Genomic DNA, 23,524 nt, shown 5'->3' with positions numbered 1-23,524 from the left:
CCTTTTCATCTCTCTCTCTCTCTCTCTCTCTCTCTCTCACACACACACACACACACACACACATCTTGCTTAACAATAAAAAACAATAATTTTCGGTTCCTACCATCAAATTGCAGCATGTGGAGTGTGGAGGCCCTGCCCAGGAAGCAGGTCTGTGTGCTGGTGACCTCATCACACATGTGAACGGAGAGTCTGTGCATGGTCTGGTTCATACAGAAGTGGTGGAGCTTATTCTGAAGGTACAAAAGCCTGAACAGACATCTGCTTCATGTTTGATTTGTTTAAATAGAGTTGGCATTTTAAACACACTTTGTTTTTGTTTTCAGAGTGGGAATAAAGTGACTGTCACTACAACTCCGTTTGAAAACACATCCATTAAGATCGGACCGGCACGAAAGCCCAGCTCAAGGGCCAAGATGGCACGACGGAACAAGAAATCCATCACCAAAGAGGGACAAGACAGGTGACTCGCCCCTCTCCATGTTTATAATTCAGCTGTAAGATGTTGATTTGCGTTGCTTGGGTGTAAATTGAACTTTTACTAAAACAAGAATTTTCTCAATTAATTCATACAATTTATACAAAACAGTATTTAATTCTATCATAATTTCTTACCCCCCCCTTTTTTTCTATCCATATTCTTCTCTTTATCTCATGCAGTAAGAAGCGAAGTTCTTTATTCCGTAAGATCACAAAGCAGTCGAACTTGCTTCACACCAGCCGCAGTCTTTCATCTCTGAACCGCTCTCTGTCATCCGGTGACAGTCTCCCTGGCTCTCCCACCCATGGCCTGTATGCCCGCTCACCCCCTGACTCCGCCCACCTCGGTCAGTGACTTGTACTATAACGTTAAAGACACGTCTGCGACTAGCATACTACAACTGGACTGCTAGATGCTTAAAATAAGCCAGAAGACTGAATCCCTTCAATCACATACATTCTAATAATTGATTAAGGAGTAATGATAGTCTATTCTTCTGCTTAGAATGTTCCAGTTATTTGCTATATATTTGCATATAACATTTCTACATTATGATCTAACTTACGTTTAATTATTCTTGACTGTAAACCGATTAAGAAGACGCAATGTTCAATTAAAGAAGCCTCAGTGAGGGGATGATGCTTACTCTACTCAATTATAAAAGCTCTTGATGTTTCTAATGCCTTTACTCTCTTGTGGATATTAATTTACTTTGTTGTGTATATTAGACTGGTCTATCTCTGGCCTATTTTTAATCCAACACTATAAATGGCACTAATTACAGAAGTTCAAGCCTGTCTGGCTGAAGAGTTGTTCCAATTACAGCTGGTGGTTTAGGTAATGGCTGGACGAATATGTGACAGAACTTTAAATTCCTGATGTAAGGATGTTCACCTCTGCGTTAAAATAGCTAAAACTATTCTCAAGTAAATTGTGACCTTCTGTGGCAAATTTCTGTACACGATCTTAAGGAACTGATCAAGCAGGCATGGATTGAACGAGTGACACCAGAGTACTTAGAAGGTTTTTTTGACCCTATGCCAGATTTTAAAGAAGAAATAATTTCATACTAAATATTTATTGTTGTATAACAATTTTATTGTGTACAATGACAAATTATTCTTAAGATCTTGTCTTTATTTTCAAAAAAAGGGGTCATTAAAACTTTATTTTATTAACTTTATTTATTTATTTCACTTTTGTCTACTTTTAGCCACCACGGTACTACAGTATTAACATCAACACCAATATTTCCCAGACTGTTAACCCAGTGTTTGTAAAGGATATATTATTAACCCACATATTATCTAATTATATCAATATAAAATGTATAATCCATTATAATATAAAAACTTTGAACTTAATATTATTTTTTTTATTTTGAAAACATCTCCTCAGCTGAAATGTCAGTCTGTTGCAATAAAAACATCTAAATAAGAATACATGTAAAACGTTTAATTAATTTAATCTAGCTATATTATTTCCTAGTATCAATTCCATAGCATATACTATTAATTATTCCTATTAACACATTAACTAGATACATTCTCCTTATATAAACCTGGCTATTAACCTGACACTAACCTGTCGTTAACCAACCCCCCCCCCCCCCTTGTATCCCTTTCTCTTTGTGTCCTTAGGCATGTCATCCCAGAGCAGCTCTCCAGCATCCTCTACACCAAACTCTCCAGCAACATCTCATCACATGCGCCCAAGTTCTCTACACGGCCTGTCCCCTAAACTGCAGCGCCAATTTCGCTCATCTCGATGTAAATCAGCCGGGAGCGTCCCTTTGTCCCCACTGGCACACACTCCCTCGCCGAACACACCCAGCACCACACCTACTTTCCCTGCCAAGCTGCACTCCTCGCCACCAATAACACGGCCCCGCTCACCTCTTCTCACACGGGTGCAGTCCACAGAGAAGCCGGCTCCGCCCTCTCCACAATCATTTGCCTCCTTTCCATCATCGGCAGAGAAAAAAGGTGGCCTGAGAAAACATGGTGTGGAGGAATACCGCATGCTGCAAAGCCTGCAGGAGATTGAAGGTGAAAACGCGCTTGCAGACACACTCCAAATGACAAATAAGCCGGACTCTCCTTCTGTCCCTGACTTAAAACTACACAAAAAGGACAAATCGTCTGAAGGAACAGGGGCAACAGGTTCTTCCAAAACCCATGATTCTATCAAAGCCATAAATACAGCAATCTGTGAACCTGCAAAGCAAGATAAATTTGCACAAAAGACCACCATCATGCAGGATTCAATCCCTGAAGTGAAAGAAAAACCTGGAGGAAAGATTCCATTACTGAGCATAGGAACCATTGTGCCGAAAACACCAGATTGGCATGGTGAGGGTGGAAAAGAGCGAGAGAAAGGAAAAGCAGCATGGGAGAATGACTCAAAAGCTAAATCTGGGCTGGCGGAACCTGGAAAGCCTGTGAAAATTCCCCAAACTGTAGAGATTAGAATGGAAGTAAGAAGTGGAAGCAGCGAGTGCAAGGCTAAAGCATCACCACCTCCAATGACAGAAACAGGAGTGCTTCAATTAAAATCCAAACAACAGAAGAGTTCAGTCCATTCCGGGTCTATCCGCACCCTCCGAGATGAGCGCTCTCACTTGGAGGTTTTGGAGGAAAGCCCAGCTTCCCCTTCTCCCTCTACTCCATCTCCCAGCACCGGCAAATCCCGAATTGTCTCCCCTGGTGACCGCTCGAGCTTTGTCACTCAGCTCACCAGTGTGGCAAAAACTGTGCTTGGGCCCATGAAACTGGGATCACAGGACGGGGGGAAGGGAAAGGACTCAAGCACCAAAACAAGCGAGGACAAGCGCTCCGGTACGCTGGGAAAATCTGAGGCTTCGTCTGGGGCCTGGCGCATAGCTACCGGAACATGGCCTGGCCCAGGATCCTCCAAGTCAAAGAGCTCTAACAAGCATTCCTGAACTTCCTGTTCGTAACGTCTGAGGGAGATGTGTTGTAAGTGACACTTTAGCGATGACCTAATACTTCCACAACCACCAAATTAACATGTATCCAAAATTTTAAAAAAGGTGCTCTCAATCAGTTGTCCTTAGATGCGTGTATGTGTATAGACAGTTTTAAAAGCTGTAGTATGTAACTTTTAAGGATTCAGAGAACAATTTAAAACATTGGGAGTAGTGAGTACCATACCTGTTTACATTTAAGTAGTATTAAAGTAGTGCCCAGGGTTGTGGTGTTGAGCCATGATAAATTTTGAGAAATTTTTGAGGAATGAATTTTGAGGAATTTTTGAGAAATGAATTTTGGGAATTTTGACCAATTTGAGTCCAAAACTCAAATTTAACGTTTAAGCTTTTTCAGTGCCACATTCTGATTTTGCCAAGTTCAATAATGGGTGGATCTGAAGCAAGATTTAAACAGCCAGTCACAAATTTAAATACATGATCATTTAAAAATCGTTAGTTAGCCAGCAAATGTAGCTAAATGGTAAAATATGCAATATTGAAACTATATTTATTGAAGTAAAAGTTATATACTGCAGCTTTAATGGCAATTTAACACCAAAATATTGTACACATAAAAAAGCAAAAAAAAAAAAAAAGAAGCGCTGTCTGTGTAGCTGCATGTTAAATATCGTGAAAAGACAATTCATACAGAAAATATTATTTTAAAAAATTAAATAAATACTACGCAAAGACCTGATGCTAGTGAACATTGTACAAATGCGATTGTCATAACTGCCCGGTCTCTATAGCAACAGCATGTCAGTGATGTCATATTAAATGCTCTCATCTGTGATAGGTGGCAGAACCTGTCAATTATCTTTTCTATAGCAAAATGGCAAATAAATTATGTCAGCATACTTGAAGATGCAAAATGCAAAATCTAAGGTTTGCTAATAAAATGGAATGAACGCAATGCTTTATTTGAGCACATACAATCGTACACATCTGATTGGTCCTGCAACAGTCCGAGCTTGAAACTGATCTGTTTTTGTGACAACCCCTTCGACAAACCCGAGGAAGTGTGTGAGGCGTAAATTAAGTGTTTACAGTCCCAGAGAATGTGGAGTGCAACACCACAGCTGGGGAATAACTACACAACTTTTATAATCCTAAAAGATCTTGATTTTTTTTTTTTAAATACAGACTCAAAAACGGTGGCTACGCTTCTACACTGCGGGTGATCATAGACAACACTTACCACTCTAAATGAACGCACCAAACCTTCACAACTCTTAGTAGAGAAAGATTAAAGTTTTAAGTAAAAGAGAAAGAGGAAAAAAAATAAACATGTATGCGAGATTATGGAGTTATGGAACTTTCACAAGAGGCACAATTTATTTGCCACTTCCCAACTAGACAGCATTTAGGTTATTATTATGCCCCACTCTTGGGTACACTTGCATACTTCCACCCTCCGATACAACAGACAGTATGCATTTATTTGGTTTGTGAGCCCCAAGAAAACACAACGAGAAAAAAAAACAGGAAGTTAACTTTCACACCATACCTAATATTAAATTATTTTACTAAATAAAAATTCTCAACAGCAACGTTCTCTTGTGCGTTTCTACTTTATCAACTACGACTGTGTAGGTGAGGGGAGATTTTGATATACTTGATATACTACGACTCATTTCAGAAAGAGTCTGTTCTCAGTCTGTTATTCCCTCAAACTTGCCAATTCTTGTCTGTAACCCTCACACGCTTACAGATTTCTGTGCCAACTTCTCACGCCAACTGGCCGCAAATTGTGCTAACTGGTGCAGACCAGGTAGTATTCGGCAGGATTTTGAATCCTGTAAAAAATCCTGTCTAAAGTTGTGTAGTGTATTCCCAGTTTAAGTGTTCTATTGAAACTCATGTTCCGGTGGACATGGGCTAACATTCTAACAAGCACCCTTGATTGATAACCCCTTTTATAACTGCTTAAAACTCCCATGAATTAAGACCATTCAAATTACCAATGATAAAATTGGCATTACGGCAGAATACCTAATTTAATGCATGAGCTTTCTGTTTATAAAGTTAGCTTTCACTCACTAGGCTAGCTTTCTTTCTCTAAGCTCTGTCTCACAGATTAGCTGTCTAAGGTAGTTTTCCCTCTCTATGGTTAGCATTCTTTCTCTAATGGCTAAAATTACCTTAGACTCTCTCTCTCTCTCTCTTTCAACGGCTAGCTTTTATTTATTGGTTGGTCAAAATTTAGACAGTTTAAGTATGGACACATTTTTAGAATGAAATCAGTGTGGCAGGACATCCGATATCAGCCTTAGTGAGATTAGCTCCGTCCACTTCACATCACTCACTGATATGACCAACATGAACCTCTTTTTATACCACAGTGCTGTTGAAGTCAAAATTGTGATTCATTTTCTACAACACAATATCTTTTTTTAAAGAAACATTAGTGTTTCTATAGTAACAGCTCAATCACAAGTAGTTGTACCATCACACCATCCCTGGCACTGATTACTTTGCCTTACTTAAAATTGCAGATTGTGATTCTCTGGGGCTTTAAACAACCAATGTGGAGAGGAAATGATAGAACAATGTAAACTTAAAGATATTGAAGAATTTAGGAACTTGAGTGCGTGTTAATCTCTTTCTACATATGCAATTAGAGCTTTGTGTGTATTTGAACACATATTGTTTGGACATCTTTTTCTTTAATATTTCTTACTTGACTACATTTTATACTTTGTGTGTGTATGTAGATGTGATTTCAGACAGTTAGTAAGTGGCAAATAATGATGAGATTTGCTTGTTTACACTGAGTATCGCTCTGCTTCTTAGCTGACATGCAGAATGTTCCATCATGTCACTAGATAAACAATGCTGTAATGTGTCTCCATGTTGCGTTGTGCTATCACCGTTTGTGGATGTTTAACAGTTTGCGGTTTGTAATGTTTAAAGTTTATATCAGCGTTAGTATACAATATCAAAACCTTGTCACCTCCCTCATTTTCACCGTTAACCTGGCTATGAAAAATGACACGACATGATCGCATGCAGTTTCAGTGGTCCAGCTTTAACCTGCCCTCTAGTGGACAGGGCTTTTACATCAGAGTTGGCTAGCCTCGTATTTGCTTCCTTTTATCCTAGACATTAGCCCAAACCTCAGGAGAAACATACCTCCTCTGGCTTGTTCCCCTTCAAAAACAATAATTAATTAATAATTAAAAAAAACTGTAAAATATATAAACTTGTCTTGTGTTTGTATATTGTTTAAATTTAACTTATAGAAGGCTTATAGGAGTTATGGCAAAGAAAAAAAAAGGTTAAGATCTCAAATAAGAACAGTTTGTACGATTTGTCCAAGCTGTGCTGTGTACATATAGGAATGATGCTAAAGATATGATAGGGTGATGTAAAGGGTGATATAAAGCTGATAACATAGTATTTCATTTCTCAATATCACTTTGTCCACTTGTTCATTCTAAATGGGTTACAATATTAATTTTATAAAATATATAAAAAAAAAAACTGTAGAATTGAGTGTGACACATTTAATAAACTCTCTCTAAATGAAACACTTTTCAAACAATAAAAAAACAATTCTTCAGATATGTACAAGGTAAACACCTAAATATGTCTGTATATGTAAGGCTAACACATGTACACCGCATCCACTCACGGTTTTATTTCTGTAGACTTCTACATCACAAAGATGTTTCTTAGGTACTGTATGTTCTGCTCTGTTCTGTAGATGTTGTTGATGATGATGATGTGTGTGTGTGTGTGAGAACTATTTGATTGTCTCGGTGTCTAGCTTCATGTAGGCATTGTACATCATTTTCCACTTTGTTGTTTCAGAATAAAAAATCACTGTAAAGAGCGCACTTTATTTATCTAATAGATTTAGAAGGTGTCCAAGAGAAAGTGACCAAGTGACAAGGCACTGTGTGTGTGTGTGCGCACATGTTTTAGGAGTTGTAAATGTGTTTCCTTGACTAATATGCACTGTACAGTTAAATACTAAAATGGTGACAGATGTTAAGATGAGTGGATTCATGATTTTTTTTTTTTTACCAAACTGACCACAGGTTGTTGACTATTGTGGGGCAATAAATGATGGTTGTGCATCACATCTCGTGCTTCTAGAAATGTTTCTGCTTAACACTGACACCTGCTGGACAAAATTCTTGGACGCCTGTATGCCAGGTTTTATTTGTTCGCTTTTGGGTTTTATGATTTTTTACTTTTTTTATATTATTAATATTATTTCACTATATCTTGATTATCCTGATCATGTTCAGATCATGTACATAGATCAATGGACTCTTCCTTTACACATTTCTTTTATTTTATTTTATTTTGTTTTTTGCATTTCTATCATTGAATGCTTGATTTTTTTTATTGTTTATTTATTGCCTACATTTTCTCCATTTGTTTCTCAGGCAATGTTGTGAAGCAATGCAAAATAAGAGGCTAAACTGCAGTAATAAGAATAAAAAAAGAAGAATTAAAGTGACTACTGTTGTGGTTCATGATTTGACATTCTCCTTTCACACTTTTTTTTTTTTTTCTCTGTGGTTTTGTGCAGCACATCAGGCTGGTTTAACACACTTTCTTGTTTTAATGCATAAAACGCTCTGCTCCTTTTACAATTAGCTTTATACACAGCTAACGTTAGCTAACTTAGCTCCTTAACCTAGCTACTGTGTCTGTCAGCACACACTTACCTTGTTAACCAGATTTAATACTAACATTACCACTGGTTTTATTCACATTTCTTACCTCATCACTTACCTCGTTCTTTCGACAGCTGGAACATTAATCTTTTTAAAAACACAGCCATTAAAAATCGCCTTAGCGCTCAAACTGACTGATTCCTCACTCAGCTAGTTATTGACATGGAGATCTGAGGCGCGTGTCAACGTTAGCGCGCCACAGTTGATTGACATGGCGATCCACCAATCACAGCTTAGACACTAAGAGGCGGTTTAAAAAAAAAAATCGTACAGAAAGTTAATATTTAATATTTTATTTTACAGAAAGTTTTATTTTCTACACTTACAATATATTTTACAAAAGTTTCATATTTATATATTTACATCATATTTTACACACTGTATTAATGTAGTTTAAATTATTTAATTGCAATAATGAATTACATTTGTATACTAACGAAATTTTGGGGTTACAACTAAAAGTTGTTATGCATTTATTTCTTTATTTATTAGTGCATACATCTTTTTATTTAAAATTTACATCTTGAAAGCTGAACCTAATAACACTTTTTAGATATGTATTATTATTATTATGAGAACCAGATTTTATTTCCGGCTTTAACCTCCATTTGAGCGTCTCTGATTGGCTTCCTTGCCTGTGACGTGTCCAGTCTCAGCCAATCAGCTGCGCGATACGTCCTGCGTTGCCAGGTGAAGAGCGGAGTAAACAGGAACTAGAAGGTATATCATAAAGTTTTAGCGTCTGTTATGAAGCGGGAATCATAATCCCTAAAGAATCATTAAAAAAAACAATGTTTTATAATGCGAATATATTCACGGTAAGTGTAAAGTCTAATAGTATATCTGATATTTGGCTGTTGGGGCGTGCATCCTGTCTACAGGAAGTTGGATGACTTGACCGGAAAGTTAAACCTCCTTACTGTGTTTGTTTTATTCTTCAGCATTAGAAGTTGTGTACAGTTGTAAACATTCTAATCATTCTGTAAGCCAGGTGAGCCATCAATCACTACATTGATTAATGTCTGTTTAGGTGTTGGTTTGGTTAACGTTTCTGCCAGTATTAAACATAAAATACATTAAATTATTGTATATATTTTAAAATTATTACCACATATAACACCTGTTTGTTTGGGACACTGCTAATATTCTCATATTTTTTTGAAGCCTAAGCTTCTGTTTAGTTTTGCATGCATAAACTAGAAGAATATATATTTTTTTATTTTAAACACAATAAAGATTGATATAATCTACTATGTATAACACAAGATGGTTAAACCACCTCTTTTCCATTGTGATCCGGTTAACCAGATGTCGCTCATATGCTTACTGTATGTGGTCAGATTGCAAAATATAACATGTATAGAATGAAATCAATATGACCGTGACTACTAGTGCTATAACTGTTGTGACATTTTCAAAGGAAAGTAGGTTAAAAATAATCTCTTTGTTTCTTATTATTTTGTTTCTTGGGACCGGCAGTGCATCCAGTGGCTGGAGTACTCAACACAGTGGATGCAGTGCCAGCCCCATGCCCGGATAAAATGGGAGGGTTTCATCAGGGAGGGCATCCGGCCTAAAACCTGTGCCAAAGTTGTTTGTGGATAGGATGGTTCTCTGTGGTGGCCCCTCACCTGGAGCAGCCGAAAAATGCATGTTTTTTATTTTTTTATCTGGTTGGATACAGGTTCTCAGATTGCCATGGTGAACAGTTCCAGCAACGCAACATGATGACCTCTGTGACCTCTGATGAAGTTAACTCCACAGAAGACCTGGAGTCATTTGAATTTGTGCCTCACCCCGGACCCTCGAACTACCCACACTCATCAGAGCTCACAAACTCCTCAGAGGCAGTGAAGGACAAACCCAGGCTGAAGAGCAGACTTGTGTCAGCATGGAACAGTGTGAAGTACGGAGGTGTGTGTCAACCTGTCCTATGGTTTGAACATGGTGTGTGTGTGTTTTACTGAGCTATGTATATTTCAGGCTGGACTCTGAAAACTAAACCTCGTCTGAGTAAAAACTCTTCTGTGTGTATGCTGGGTCACACATACCACCTTGGTCATGAAGGTGTGTCTCACACATACACATCTACAAACAAACATCTACATACACATACATAGAACACCTTTAAAAATTGTGTGTGTGTGTGTTTGTGTTAGATGAGAGGCAGCTGTTCCGGTGTGTGTTCTCGTCTCTGTTCTGGATGACCTACAGGAGAGGCTTCTCCTCATTGCACGGATCATCTCTGACCTCAGACAGTGGATGGGGCTGCACGTTACGCTCTGCCCAGATGCTGCTTGCACAAGCACTAGTGCTACACACGATGCCTTCAGGTACACACATGCTCTTTGAAACATTTTTTCACACACTCGCACTTATTGTGCACATGCTCTTCTACTCTCAGACTGGATATGGCCTGGAACTCAGCAAAAGACCAGAGACGACTTGGAGCTCAGAACCTCTCGACCCCTTGTGCTGGGTTTGGGACGGAGCCAGAAGGGGGGTCAGAGGAGGCGGAGTGAGGGTGCCATACTGGATGAGGTTGAGCATGGGCAGGAGATTGGACACCGTCGTCTGGTTGCGTGGTTTGGGGACACGCCGTCCGCTCCGTTTGGCCTGCATCGGCTCGTTGAGTTGGGGCAGTCTTCAGGGCAACGAGCGGGTGACTGGTACGGGCCCTCTGTTGCCGCTCACATGCTGCGGTAAGACACGACGGCAACAAGGGACATTTTTTGCCTTATTTTATAATGCGTCCTGCTATAAGGGTTGTGTGTGTATGGTTACAGGAAGGCAGTAGAGTCATCTGAAGTCAGTGACCTGGCTGTGTATGTCGCTCAAGACTGCACTGGTGAGTTTAACTAACTAACTCTATCTGTCTATCTATCTCCCTACCACCACCCCTCTTCAGTAGACATAAACAGTTTTTATATCAAGTTTTATTTAAAGCCACTTCTAAGAACTCAAGAGAGAAAAAGTGTCTTTGTGCGTGTAGTGTATGTGACCGATGTGATGAGGGTATGCAAGAAACATCAGGACGAGCTTATGGTGAGATTTCGCTCCGTGATTATCCTGGTGCCTGTGAGACTGGGCGGAGATACGCTTAACCCTGCGTATATCCCATATGTGAAGGTATGGACACTCTCGCACATTTTCACCCACGCTCACCCATGCTCACACATACTTACACACAGTCCTGTTGATGTTTTCTTTGCTCAATCCTTAAGAGGCTGCTTCAGCTGAAGTGCTGTGTGGGAATAATCGGAGGAAAGCCGAAGCACTCACTGTACTTTGTTGGGTTTCAGGGTGAGTGAGAAAAACATGTTTTTTAAAATTAGCTGATGCATGTTTTTAATTATTATTATTATCAAGACATAAGTCATGAAGAATTGACAGAAACATTACAATCAAGACATCAATGCTGAACTTCAGCAATGCTCAGGGAAGCCAACCATGGACTCCACCAGCAGAGGGCGCTGAATTGAAAGCTATGCCATGTTGAGCTTGTTTCTATTTCATTTAAAGTTTAGTCTGGGGCTGAGGGTTTATAGCCCAGAGTGTCTTATTGTGGGGGAAAATCTGGACATTCATAATGGTTACATGATCATGAAAATCTGATGTCAAAGTGCATGTTTTTTTCCGCTTTAAGCAGATGATCAGCTGCTGTATTTGGATCCTCATTTCTGTCAGGCTGCTGTAGATGTCTCTCAGCCCAACTTCCCCTTAGAGGTATGGAACAAGACATTCTGAATCCAAAACATTTAATAGGTCTGTACAGAGTCCTTAAAAAATGGAAGGAAGGAAATAATAAATAAAAGAAAAACAATAGTGTTTTTGTTCCGTGTGAACCAACGCAAAACCTTTGCTTGTTTGGCAAAAACATACATGACTCGTAAATCTCTGGATCTTAACGAAAGTTAGTTCAGACTAGTGTTAATTTTTGCAGCTATTATCAACTGTAGTCTTAGTCCCGGGAAAAATGTCCCTGTTAGTTTTTATCATATTCAGTCAATCTTATCCTATTTTTGTTTAGTCAAGTTTTAGTCGATTAAAACTCTAGTTTTAGTCAGAGGAACCCGTAAGTATTATGCCAGTGTTTCATGTGTGTTTGCATGAATCAAGTTTGATTCAAGCTGTGTACGCTGCCTCATAAAAATGGGCCCAAATATCATCTCTTCTCTTTGTCTCGAGTAATACTGCTGTGATGGCAAAGAGTTAAAGGAGACTGAGCTTGTATCATCCCATCACTGCGCACACCGTGACCTGGGAAACACTGCTGCTCGTGGCATAATGAATAAACACTGTATTGCAGCGGATTGTGACGAAAATTAAGTTATGATGAAAATAAAGACATGTTTTATTAGTTTTTATTTTTTTAAACCACATTTTAGTCTCGTCCCATCAGCAATATTGCATGCTGATTTCGTCAGTGTCGCTGTTCATTGATATCCGTGACGTCTCGTCATCATTTCATCTTAGCCGCAGGAAAAAAGTTTAGTGACCACTAGTTTAGACTAAGCAATCTATATGAATGAGAGGAATTCCATGAGTGGTGATAATAGACAGTAACATTACTGGGTTCATTACCTATATGTATCTCTCCACATCACAGTGGTTAATTACACTAATAATGGGTGAATGTAGATCTGTACGGTCCGCAGTACTGAGGAGAGAGCAGCTGCCTTCCAAAATGCTAACTATCTTCTAACACAAGCTTGAATCCCAAATCCCTTTCTAACCCCAGATCAAGGGCACTACTTGGTGTGTGGACACCCTACATAGCGCACTAGATTTTATTTGGGATTTGGGATTTTAACCCAGAACCCGTAAGTTAATGGAGCTGATATTCTGAAGCGGAATATGTGGGATTGTAAGGGGAAGGTTAAATGATTTACAGGACTATCCACGACTTCCATGGTTTATTCTCCTCACCTTTTGGCTATGTAGTACCAGTAAGAATTTAAACCTACTTTCACCCCTGTTAGCAACAGTTAGTGACTGACAATTATTGTAATTGCCAGTTGCGGTTATTAGTTTTGCCAGACAAGGAAGGATATGTGTTGGTGGAGCAAAATTACTGGTTAAATAAAGAAAAAAAAATCATAATTTGGTGATAGTAAATGGTGTTTGTGGAGTATCACACTCAATGTTGTGCTGTTGTGATGGTTAATGATGCATGGCTTCAGCACACTTTAGCTGCATCCTCGTGTTGTGATGATGATCAGCCATGATGATACCTTAATTGAGCACAAAAATACGATTTTGGATACTGTCCTGGACAGGCGTCCTTTCTTTACTGATCTATCTCCATCATACTGTACGATTGTGTATATACATTTGTGTAAGTATAAATGGCTTTATATTTTAGTCGTAAGGTTCTTGCTTGTCTACTTTACACCTTGTCTAGCATTGCTGCCCCAAATATACTATCACACATTCGAACAAATGTCATAAATATTTTGTTGTATGTCATAAATGTTTTGTTGTATGTATGTATATATATATTATATACACTCACCTAAAAGAATATTAGGAACACCTGTTCAATGTCTCATTAATGCAATTATCTAATCAACCAATCACATGGCAGTTGCTTCAATGCATTTAGGGGTGTGGTCCTGGTCAAGACAATCTCCTGAACTCCAAACTGAATGTCAGAATGGGAAAGAAAGATGATGTAAGCAATTTTGAGCGTGGCATGGTTGTTGGTGCCAGATGGGCCGGTCTGAGTATTTCACAATCTGCTCAGTTAATGGAATTTTCACACACAACCATTTCTAGTGTTTACAAAGAATGGTGTGAAAAGGGAAAAAACATCCAGTATGTGGCAGTTCTGTGGGCGAAAATGCCTTGTTGATGCTAGAGGTCAGAGGAGAATGGACCGACTGATTCAAGCTGATAGAAGAGCAACTTTGACTGAAATAACCACTCGTTACAAACGAGGTATGCAGCAAAGCATTTGTGAAGCCACAACACGCACAACCTTGAGGCGTATGGGCTACAACAGCAGAAGACCCCACCGGGTACTACTCATCTCCACTACAAATAGAAAAAAGAGGCTACAATTTGCACGAGCTCACCAAAATTAGACAGTTTTAGACTGGAAAAATGTTGCCTGGTCTGATGAGTCTTGATTTCTGTTAAGACATTCAAATGGTAGAGTCAGAATTTGCAGAATCTACGTAAACAGAATGAGAACATGGATCCATCATGCCTTGTTACCACTGTGCAGGCTGGTAGTGGTGGTGGTGTAATGGTGTGGGGGATGTTTTCTTGGCACACTTTAGGCCCCTTAGTGCCAATTGGGCATCGTTTAAATGCCACGGGCTACCTAAGCTTTTTTTCCTGACCATGTCCATCCCTTTATGATAACCATGTACCCATCTTCTGATGGCTACTTCCAGCAGGATAATGCACCATGTCACAAAGCTTGAATCATTTCAAATTGGTTTCTTGAACATGACAATAAGTTCACTGTACTAAAATGGCCCCCACAGTCACCAGATCTCAACCCAATAGAGCATCTTTGGGATGTGGTGGAATGGGAGCTTCGTGCCTTGGATGTGCATCCCACAAATCTCCTGCAAGATGCTATCCTATCAATATTGGCCAACAATATCTAAAAAATGCTTTCAGCACCTTGTTGAATCAATGCCACGTAGAATGGCAGTTCTGAAGGCGAAAGGGGGTCAAACACCGTATTAGTGTGGTGTTCCTAAAATTCCTTTAGGTGAGTGTGTGTGTATATATATATATATATATATATATATATATATATATATATATATATATACAGGTCCTTCTCAAAAAATTAGCATATTGTGATAAAGTTCATTATTTTCTGTAATGTACTGATAAACATTAGACTTTCATATATTTCAGATTCATTACACACAACTGAGGTAGTTCAAGCCTTTTAATTGTTTTAATATTGATGATTTTGGCATACAGCTCATAAAAAAACCAAAATTCCTATCTCAAAAAATTAGCATATTTCATCCGACCAATAAAAGAAGTGTTTTTAACACAAAAAAAGTCAACCTTTAAATAATTATGTTCAGTTATGCACTCAATACTTGGTCGGGAATCCTTTTGCAGAAATGACTGCTTCAATGCGGCGTGGCATGGAGGCAATCAGCCTGTGGCACTGCTGAGGTGTTATGGAGGCCCAGGATGCTTCGATAGCGGCCTTAAGCTTATTCCGAGTGTTGGGTCTTGCGTCTCTCAACTTTCTCTTTACAATATCCCACAGATTCTCTATAGGTTCAGGTCAGGAGAGTTGGCAGGCCAATTGAGCACAGTAATACCATGGTCAGTAAACCATTTACCAGTGGTTTTGGCACTGTGAGCAGGTGCCAGGTCGTGCTGAAAAATGAAATCTTCATCTCCATAAAGCTTTTCAGCAGATGGAAGCATGAAGTGCTCTAAAATCTCCTGATAGCTAGCTGCATTGACCCTGCCCTTGATAAAACACAGTGGACCAACACCAGCAGCTGACATGGCACCCCAGACCATCACTGACTGTGGGTAGTGTGACTTGTGACCAAGGCCAGGAAGATCGTGAAGGACCTCAGCCACCCAAATAACGGACTGTTTACTCTGTTGCGGTCTGGGAAGCGATTCCGCTCCTTGAAGGCCAACACAGAGAGACTGAGGAGGAGCTTCTTCCCGCAGGCGATAAGGTCTCTCAACCACAACCACACCACTATGCAGAACTACACAATATTTTCATAATTGGTCAAATCTATCAATCTTCTTACATCCATGAACACTATGGACAATTACACGCTCACCTTCCTTCATATATACACTACATGTCGTACGTTACATCCTGGACCATTGCACAAAGACACTTTAATAACCTTGCACACCTACCTTCACAACTACACTACATTTTACAGTTTTACGTTTACATCCTGGACCAGTGCACAAAGACACTTTAATAACCTCTGCACTAAGACACTTTGCTCTATGCATATTTGCACACACCGTACAGTATATTTCAATTTGCACAGTATATTTCTATTTTGTACATCATATTTCTATTTTTATTTCTAGTTCTATTTTTTTTTCCTAGCACATTTCTATTTTTATTTTTAGTTCTATTTTTCCTAGTTTAATTTAATTTTTTAATTTAATTTCTATCGTATTTCTTTTATTCATATTTATTTCTTATTTGTAAAATTTAACTCTCTTTTAGGGTCAATGGCAGTCGTATAATGCATTTCACTACATTTCGTACTGTGTATGTTTGTGTATGTGACAAATAAAATTTGAATTTTTGAATTTGGGTACTTGACACTGGACTTCAGGCATTTTGGCATTTCCCTCTCCCCAGTCTTCCTCCAAACGAATGACATGCAAAATTTGCTTTCATCCGAAAAAAGTCCTTTGGACCACTGAGCAACAGTCCAGTGCTGCTTCTCTGTAGCCCAGGTCAGGCGCTTCTGCCGCTGTTCCTGGTTCAAAAGTGGCTTGACCTGGGGAATGCGGCACCTGTAGCCCATTTCCTGCACACGCCTGTACACGGTGGCTCTGGATGTTTCTACTCCAGACTCAGTCCACTGCTTCCGCAGGTCCCCCAAGGTCTGGAATCGGTCCTTCTCCACAATCTTCCTCAGGGTCTGGTCACCTCTTCTCGTTGTGCAGCCTCAGGAATCTTTTGCAGGTGTTTAGAGTTAATTAGTTGATTCAGATGATTAGGTTAATAGCTCGTTTAGAGAACCTTTTCATGATATGCTAATTTTTTGAGCTAAGAATTTTGGGTTTTCCTGAGCTGTATGACAAAATCATCAATATTAAAATAATTAAAAGGCTTGAACTACTTCAGTTGTATGTAATGAATCTGAAATATATGAAAGTCTAATGTTTATCAGTACATTACAAAAAATAATGAACTTTTTCACAATATGCTAATTTTTTTAGAAAGACCTGTGTGTGTGTGTGTGTGTGTGTGTGTGTGTGTGTGTATATATATATATATATATATATATATATATATATATATATATATATATATATTATTTTTTTTACTCCTATGTCTATTTGGTGGATGCTTACAGTAGAACTTTGAACTTTGAAAGTTAAATAAAAATTAGGTTGTAAAACAAGCAGAAAAAAAATAACAGCATGTGCATTCTCCAAACGTGTTCTTGAATATGAAGTGGCACTCGACTTTGATTGTTGCAGCACAAGATAACTCACAGCCTCTTAATTTTCTGTCCTCAAATCTACACTAAAATCAAAGAACTGCATCATCACAGGAGTTACACCAACTAATCTTTTTATCTGCATTGCTATGAAAATTAACCTAATCCAGAGAGGAAGCAGGACTAGTTAGTTAGTGATACCAGCTACCATTGTTATGGTTACAGTATACTGTATGGTGCTATATGTTTGCAGTCGTTTCACTGTAAGACGGCGAGGAAGCTGCCGTTTCACCGCATGGACCCAAGCTGCACTCTGGGATTTTATGCTAAGAGCAAGAGGGATTTCGACACGCTCCGCTCCGAAGTCACCACGGTAACTATGGAAGTACATACACACAGAATCACATGCACATTTAATTAAGTAACTTTTTGAAAAAAAGGGCGGTGTCATAAGGGAAATTAGGAAATTAGTGTTTCTTATTCTTTAATTTGCTATTTTGTATAGCTATTTAGTTTTATTAATGTATTTTATTATTTGGAAATGTTGCAATTTGTACATTATTTTATCATTTTGTCTGACTGCTTACATACTTTCTAAAAAAAAATTCTTCTTCATTCTTTATCCTCCTCTAGACTCTGACCTCATCCACAGACACGTATCCCATCTTCACCTTCGTGGAGGGCAGTGGGCAGGACCAGCATGAACAGCTGGAGTTGACCTTTGACCCAGGAGTACCTGTCCTCCCCAGAGACCAAGGAAGACGAAGGAGTAAGCGGAGCAGCATGGACGAATTTGTGCTGTTGTAAAGCTTGCTCAGTCACAATTTGTTAATGAAATTAGAATATTTATTTAAGCACATTTCTGATCAGATTTCTACGCGTCAGGCACTTGCTCAGGGTTTAGAAACAGGGTTTTGTAGATCCTAAAGGTGACTTGCAGTCATTAACCAGAAACCATAAGCTTTTATCTATAGCGACTGTAAGCTTCAAAGTAACAGCTATAAAAACCTTCTACTTGCACCAGCTAGAAACTATAAGCTCTCAACTAGCGACTGTAAACCTTTAGATTTGAATATAAGCCTTAAACCAGCAGCTCCAAGCATTCACCTAGCAACTGTACACCTTCAGATAGAGACTAATGGCTTATAGGTAAGTTTTTTTCATATTGAACTAGCGATTCCTGACCTACAGATAGAGACTATAAGCCTTTAACTAGCGAATGCAGACCTTCACATAGAGACTTCAACTAGTGACGGTAATTCTTCAGTAGATTATAAGCCTTAATCTAGTGACTGTAAGATTTCAATTAGTGACTGTAGACCTTTAACTAGCGGCAGCAACCTTCACATATGGACTATGGGCCTTCAACTAGCAACAGCAAACTTTCAGATAGAGACTATAAGCCTCCAGCTATCGACCGTAAGCTTTTAAATAGTCATTGTATGCCTTCACCTATCGGCTGTAAGCTTCAAGTACTTCCCGGGTTAGCCTCATAGCTTCAGTGTAAAAGTAAGTTATAAGTAAGGAAAACTACTGACTTGATTGACTCGACCGACTAAATCTACTTTAAGTGAAACGTACTGTTTAATTAAACACACTACAACAATATAGACATATAAAGCAAGTGCTTTGTTTTCTGCAACACTGATTAAAAGCTCTAAATACTAAACTGTACATATTTACACTTTTATCCTCAGTTTCATTAGAAACAGTTTTTTAGTGTGCTCTGAATCCGGTTTGTGGTAATTGGACAATAATTCCGATCATCTCAATAAACATGTGATGAGATTAAAAGTTTACGGCCACAGCCATCCATGGAGCAAAATTGACAGTGTCTGGGCCAATGTTTCTCTGTTCCCTGGTAGGGGAACCATGGGGCAGGAATATGTGGGTGGAGACTAATACAAATGTATCATAAGGCTCATACAGTACATATTTAACATAAGTGTAGTCATAAGTGAACTGTATTTTTAAAAGTTAAAGTGTATTGTTCTTTGTGTGTATACATGTGTATGTGTGTGTTTATATGTGTGTCTCTGATTCTTTTTTTTGGGGGGGGGGTTGGGGGGATTCATGTTAGTTTGTGTCCTCGTCTCCCATTTATGTTTTTGTTAAAGTCAAGGTTGTATTTCTGTCGCTGCAATTTTTATTTATATTTAGAAAACATTATGAAATACTTTTTCAAACAAAAAAAGGAACATATTTTTTTCAAATATGACCTTATCCTTGAAGTTGTATGCAACGGGTTTGGTGATGAACAAAAGTGAAAGTTGTGTGCTGAATGCGAGAAGTTAAGGAGGGATAAAGTTTGTGTGTGTGTATGTTTGTGTGTAACTTGATCGGTATATCCATCACTCGTGACGCTGGAAGCTTTTTCTTACTCGACTGAAACCAGGGCATCGTTAAGCATCTGAGACCGATCTGCTGTCCTGTCATGTAATTACATGACAAAATGTATAGCTGTGTTCACCAAACCTGTCCACCCTGCTGCAGTATTCAGCAAAAAACAAAAAAAAAAGAAAAAAACGTTTGCACTGATAATCTATAACGTAACCACCCACTTAATTTTGAGTGCACTGTGTGTTATACTTTTCTATCAAACCCAGCTTTACCCTTTGCAGCAATTTGAGCTCTAGTAGCTTTTCTAATGGATCGGGCTATACAGGCTAGCCTTTACTACCTATGTGCATCAGTAAGCCTTGCCCCTGTTACTGGTTTTCCTTCCTTGAATCCCTATTGGTACTGTAGGTCCTGACCACTGCAGACCGGGACTATCCCACAAAGGCTGCCGGTTTGGAGTTGTGTAGCAGTTTGGCCCATCTCACAGTGTGTACAGTTACAATATCTGGTTGCAGTGGTGGCTGTAAGTAAGTGGGATATTTTCGGCAGCAGGTGAAACTTTTTTTTCCTGAAGTAGATGTGTTGTGGGCAGAAAACATAAGCAAGCATAAGGATTAGAGTGACTTTAACAATGGACAAAATGTGATGGCTAGATAACTTGGTCAGAGCAACGCCAAAACTGCAACTCTTATGGGATGTTTCAGGTCAGGACCTAACAAAATGATTAGAAGGATGGAAAACCAGTGAACCAGTGACAGGGTCATGGGGAGCGAAGACAGGCCCATAATGACTAATCCAATAGAAGAGCTACTGCAACTCAATTTCTGGAATGGTTAATGTTGGTTCCAATAGAAGGGAGTCAGAACCGTGCATTACAGTTGTGGTGGCAAAAAATTGATCCTACTCAATATTAGGCAGGTGGCCGTAGAGTTATGGCTAATCGATGTATGTTTGGTCGAAATGTGTCTCTGTCTTTTTGTCTTTAGTATAACCATGCAGTGATGCTTTATATGCTTTCTGAATAGAAAATCATTATTTTGCCATTCATAATGCTCCTGAGTGCTATGATTCTGCGTATTATAAAATAATAATGTTCTTTCTAAACCTGCACATCTGTCCATTATGCATCCATTCAAAGTTGTGGAATGTCTACAAAACAGGTTAATTCCTATTTTCATGTAGATTATTGCAGCTATAAACAGCCTATAGCTATAGTTATAGCCTAAAGCTATAGCTATAAACTGTTTTTACTTGTCAGTTTTTATATGTGTGACTGATAACAATGAGAAAGTATTTAGAAAACCTCTGGCCATACCCTTTGCATTTTTGATAACACATGATATGATTGCAGTTGTATTTTTTAAGCCTTCCAGAGAATAAAACAACTAAGGAGGAATGAAAATGTGTGAGGTGAAGATTACCACTGTAAACTATTTTATTTCCATCTTTGACAGATTAAATCTGCTACAACATCACTATGTTAAATTTATACTTTGCTATGAGGGTATTGTATAGTAATTAATTTCCTATAATAACACTAAAATAAAACCTACAGGTGTGCTTATTTATCTTTCATAAAAAAAGGAAAAAATTATCCTTATTGCTTATCTATTTAATCTTTAATATGTAATATGTGTTTGTACCTACAAACACAATTCTAGTTTATTTTTAGAAAATACTTTTTTGACTTTGGGCTCAAAATAAAAGAAATTTAAAAAAGGAGAGACAGGAACCTATCCCAGGAACACTAAAGACCCTGCAATGAATGAAACTGTCAGAAACATTATAATTATTAGGTGAGCGTACTTGAATGGCACCAAAGTGTCGAACAGCTCAGAAGCTCGTAATTTTCAACGAGTCAAACATTTTATGTTACAAATAACAAAAGGTTCATGTCCGCATACACCTACAGACACATACAACATGCAGTGAGAATAAAGTGGTATTTTAGCATGTTAAGATAAAAATGCAAACAAAAAATTTTTTAATATATTTTGCAAAAAACGTAAGGTGGCGATTATGATGCGTTTTGTCTGTTTTGGTTAGGATAAACTAATAGATTTTTTTCTCTTGGTTTTATTTATTTATTTATTTATTTATTTAATGAACAAAACATACACTGCAACATAATCGCAGATTATGTAAAAGTCCCAGAATGACTTGAACATAGTATATGGAAAACATGTAGAGATTCTGGGTTAGACACATCAGTTTCTGGAGCTCTGCATTATGCACTGTAAATTCATAGACAGCACTGTTAAACCTGTCTATATAATGTAACTAACTTATTTTTCATAATTTTTTTTCCACTACTATGTTAGGAATTCATTGCTGCCTCACCCATGTCATTTTTGTCTTTTTCTTATGTTCAAAGTTATCCTCTCAGTTCTTGCCAAATCATTTACGTACTTTAACCGGTTCCTCTAAGCACCCAGCTAGACTAGATCTGCAGCTCTCTGTGGTTTCAACTGGAGCTCCTACTGCTGCAATTCTGCACAGAATTATGGCAAGTTTTCTGTACGACTGCATGAGAATCCATACTGTGCATGAGAATACATTACTGTCTACCAACATTAGGACCCTTAGTGATCATCCTGTAACTTGATGAGGACCCAAAGTGTTCAATACACAGAATGACCCTGAAATGAATTCTGGATCCATTTAAAAAAATTAAAAAAAGATAAATTAGAAGGCAGAACAGTGGTGTAGTGGTTAACACTGTCGCCTTGCACCTCCAGGGTCTGGGTTCCCTTTTCGGCCAGGTTTGATTCCTGTGTCTCTGTGTGCATCGAGTTTGCATGTTCTCTTCGTGTTTGGTGGGTTTCCTCCGGGTACTACGGTTTCCACCTACAGTCCAAAGACCTGCAAATTTGATGTTCACAAATTGCCCGTAGTGAGTGAATGAGTGTTTGTGTGCCCTGTGATGGATTGGCACCCTGTCCAGGGTGTACCCCGTCTTGTGCTCTAAGTCACCTGGGATAGGCTCCAGGCCCACCCTGAATACAGGATAAAATGATATAGATGATGAGTGAGTGAGTAATAAATTAAAGCAGGAAAACTGAAATTGAGGCCTCAATAATGGATCAGTAATGAGGCAGAGTATGGGTGCCAATCAATCACAGGGCGCATACTCACACTCTCTTTTACACACTTCAGGCACTTTGCATGTCTTTGAACTGTGGAAGGAAACTCAACAAGCATAGAGAGAACATGCAAACTTCATTAGCACAGATTTGCGTTTTGAACAGAGACCCTGGAGGTAACAGTGCTAACCACTAAGCCAAAATGCAGCCTTAAGTCCTGGAATGTCTTTTAATTTTCCTAGCCCAAGGCCTCTCAACCTTCTGTTGATAATCATGTCCTACAGCTGGTAGCTTGTCTATGCCAAAATACACTCATTGTAGTGACCAACACACAGTACAAAAGAAACATCCAAGGAGCTTCAGTTAAAACATATGTACATATTTTAAGTTTTTGGGAGGTGTAGATTCTTTGTCAAGGTCTGAAATGAAACCCATACTAGCTTGCTCATGTGAGAGGAACCTGGTTCATCTGGTCAGGAACAAATCAGAAACCACCTTAGCACAGGCCTGCCATGAACTACAAGTTGCTGGAATACCAGTATACACATCTAATATGCTCCAATATCCATACCTTTTATCTTTACTAAGTTGCAGTTGACTCCATGGGCAAAGAAATACTATAAGCTTCTGGAGAAAGGTTTGGATTAGAAGTATGTTTGGATGAAATAAAGGTGACATTCAACCACTGTAGCAGCTGTTTGTCATGGTAGTGGAAATATCAGGGGCTTGGGCAGTTTTTCTGCCAGTGGAGCTGGTGCATTGCACAAATTAATGGAAAAGGAGGAGTATCTAGA

At 38.7% G+C, this 23,524-nt stretch overlaps 2 protein-coding genes across 4 annotated transcripts in view; both read left to right on the top strand.

Moving 5' to 3' along the window:
- The window catches only part of mast1b (microtubule associated serine/threonine kinase 1b), a 35,606-nt gene extending 27,630 nt beyond the window's left edge, over positions 1 to 7,976 (top strand). The window contains exons 24-27 of the mRNA XM_053489819.1: positions 117 to 239; positions 327 to 463; positions 661 to 827; positions 2,122 to 7,976. Coding sequence (XP_053345794.1) covers positions 117 to 239; positions 327 to 463; positions 661 to 827; positions 2,122 to 3,425 — 1,731 coding nt within the window. The 3' untranslated portion in view covers positions 3,426 to 7,976. The remainder of the gene's footprint in view (positions 1 to 116; positions 240 to 326; positions 464 to 660; positions 828 to 2,121) is intronic.
- Positions 7,977 to 8,889: 913 nt separating this feature from the next.
- LOC128516030 (cysteine protease atg4da-like) lies at positions 8,890 to 21,116 on the top strand. 3 transcript variants are annotated; one of them, XM_053490324.1, is made up of 11 exons: positions 8,890 to 8,979; positions 9,846 to 10,075; positions 10,145 to 10,228; positions 10,321 to 10,494; positions 10,566 to 10,863; positions 10,948 to 11,009; positions 11,154 to 11,290; positions 11,386 to 11,464; positions 11,811 to 11,887; positions 17,561 to 17,680; positions 17,941 to 21,116. In XM_053490324.1, exons 1-11 carry the CDS (start codon positions 8,963 to 8,965, stop codon positions 18,112 to 18,114), a joined length of 1,452 nt encoding a protein of 483 aa, XP_053346299.1. In that variant the 5' UTR covers positions 8,890 to 8,962; the 3' UTR covers positions 18,115 to 21,116. The 3 variants fall into 3 exon arrangements, with proteins under 3 accessions (XP_053346299.1, XP_053346298.1, XP_053346300.1); XM_053490323.1 differs by having other exon boundaries at positions 11,808 to 11,887; XM_053490325.1 differs by lacking the exon at positions 8,890 to 8,979 and adding an exon at positions 9,020 to 9,152 and having other exon boundaries at positions 11,808 to 11,887.
- The last annotated feature ends 2,408 nt before the right edge of the window (positions 21,117 to 23,524 follow it).

This window comes from Clarias gariepinus, chromosome 28 (assembly GCF_024256425.1).
Source record: "Clarias gariepinus isolate MV-2021 ecotype Netherlands chromosome 28, CGAR_prim_01v2, whole genome shotgun sequence".
In the NCBI taxonomy this organism is placed as follows: domain Eukaryota; kingdom Metazoa; phylum Chordata; class Actinopteri; order Siluriformes; family Clariidae; genus Clarias; species Clarias gariepinus.
This window is presented reverse-complemented; position numbering and strand designations above follow the sequence as displayed.

Excerpts from the sequence above, each read along its gene's own strand:
- LOC128516030 (XM_053490323.1), top strand. Across the intron at positions 11,888-17,560 it reads AGCCCAACTTCCCCTTAGAG|TCGTTTCACTGTAAGACGGC; the intron begins GTATGGAACAAG and ends ATATGTTTGCAG. Across the intron at positions 17,681-17,940 it reads TCCGCTCCGAAGTCACCACG|ACTCTGACCTCATCCACAGA; the intron begins GTAACTATGGAA and ends ATCCTCCTCTAG.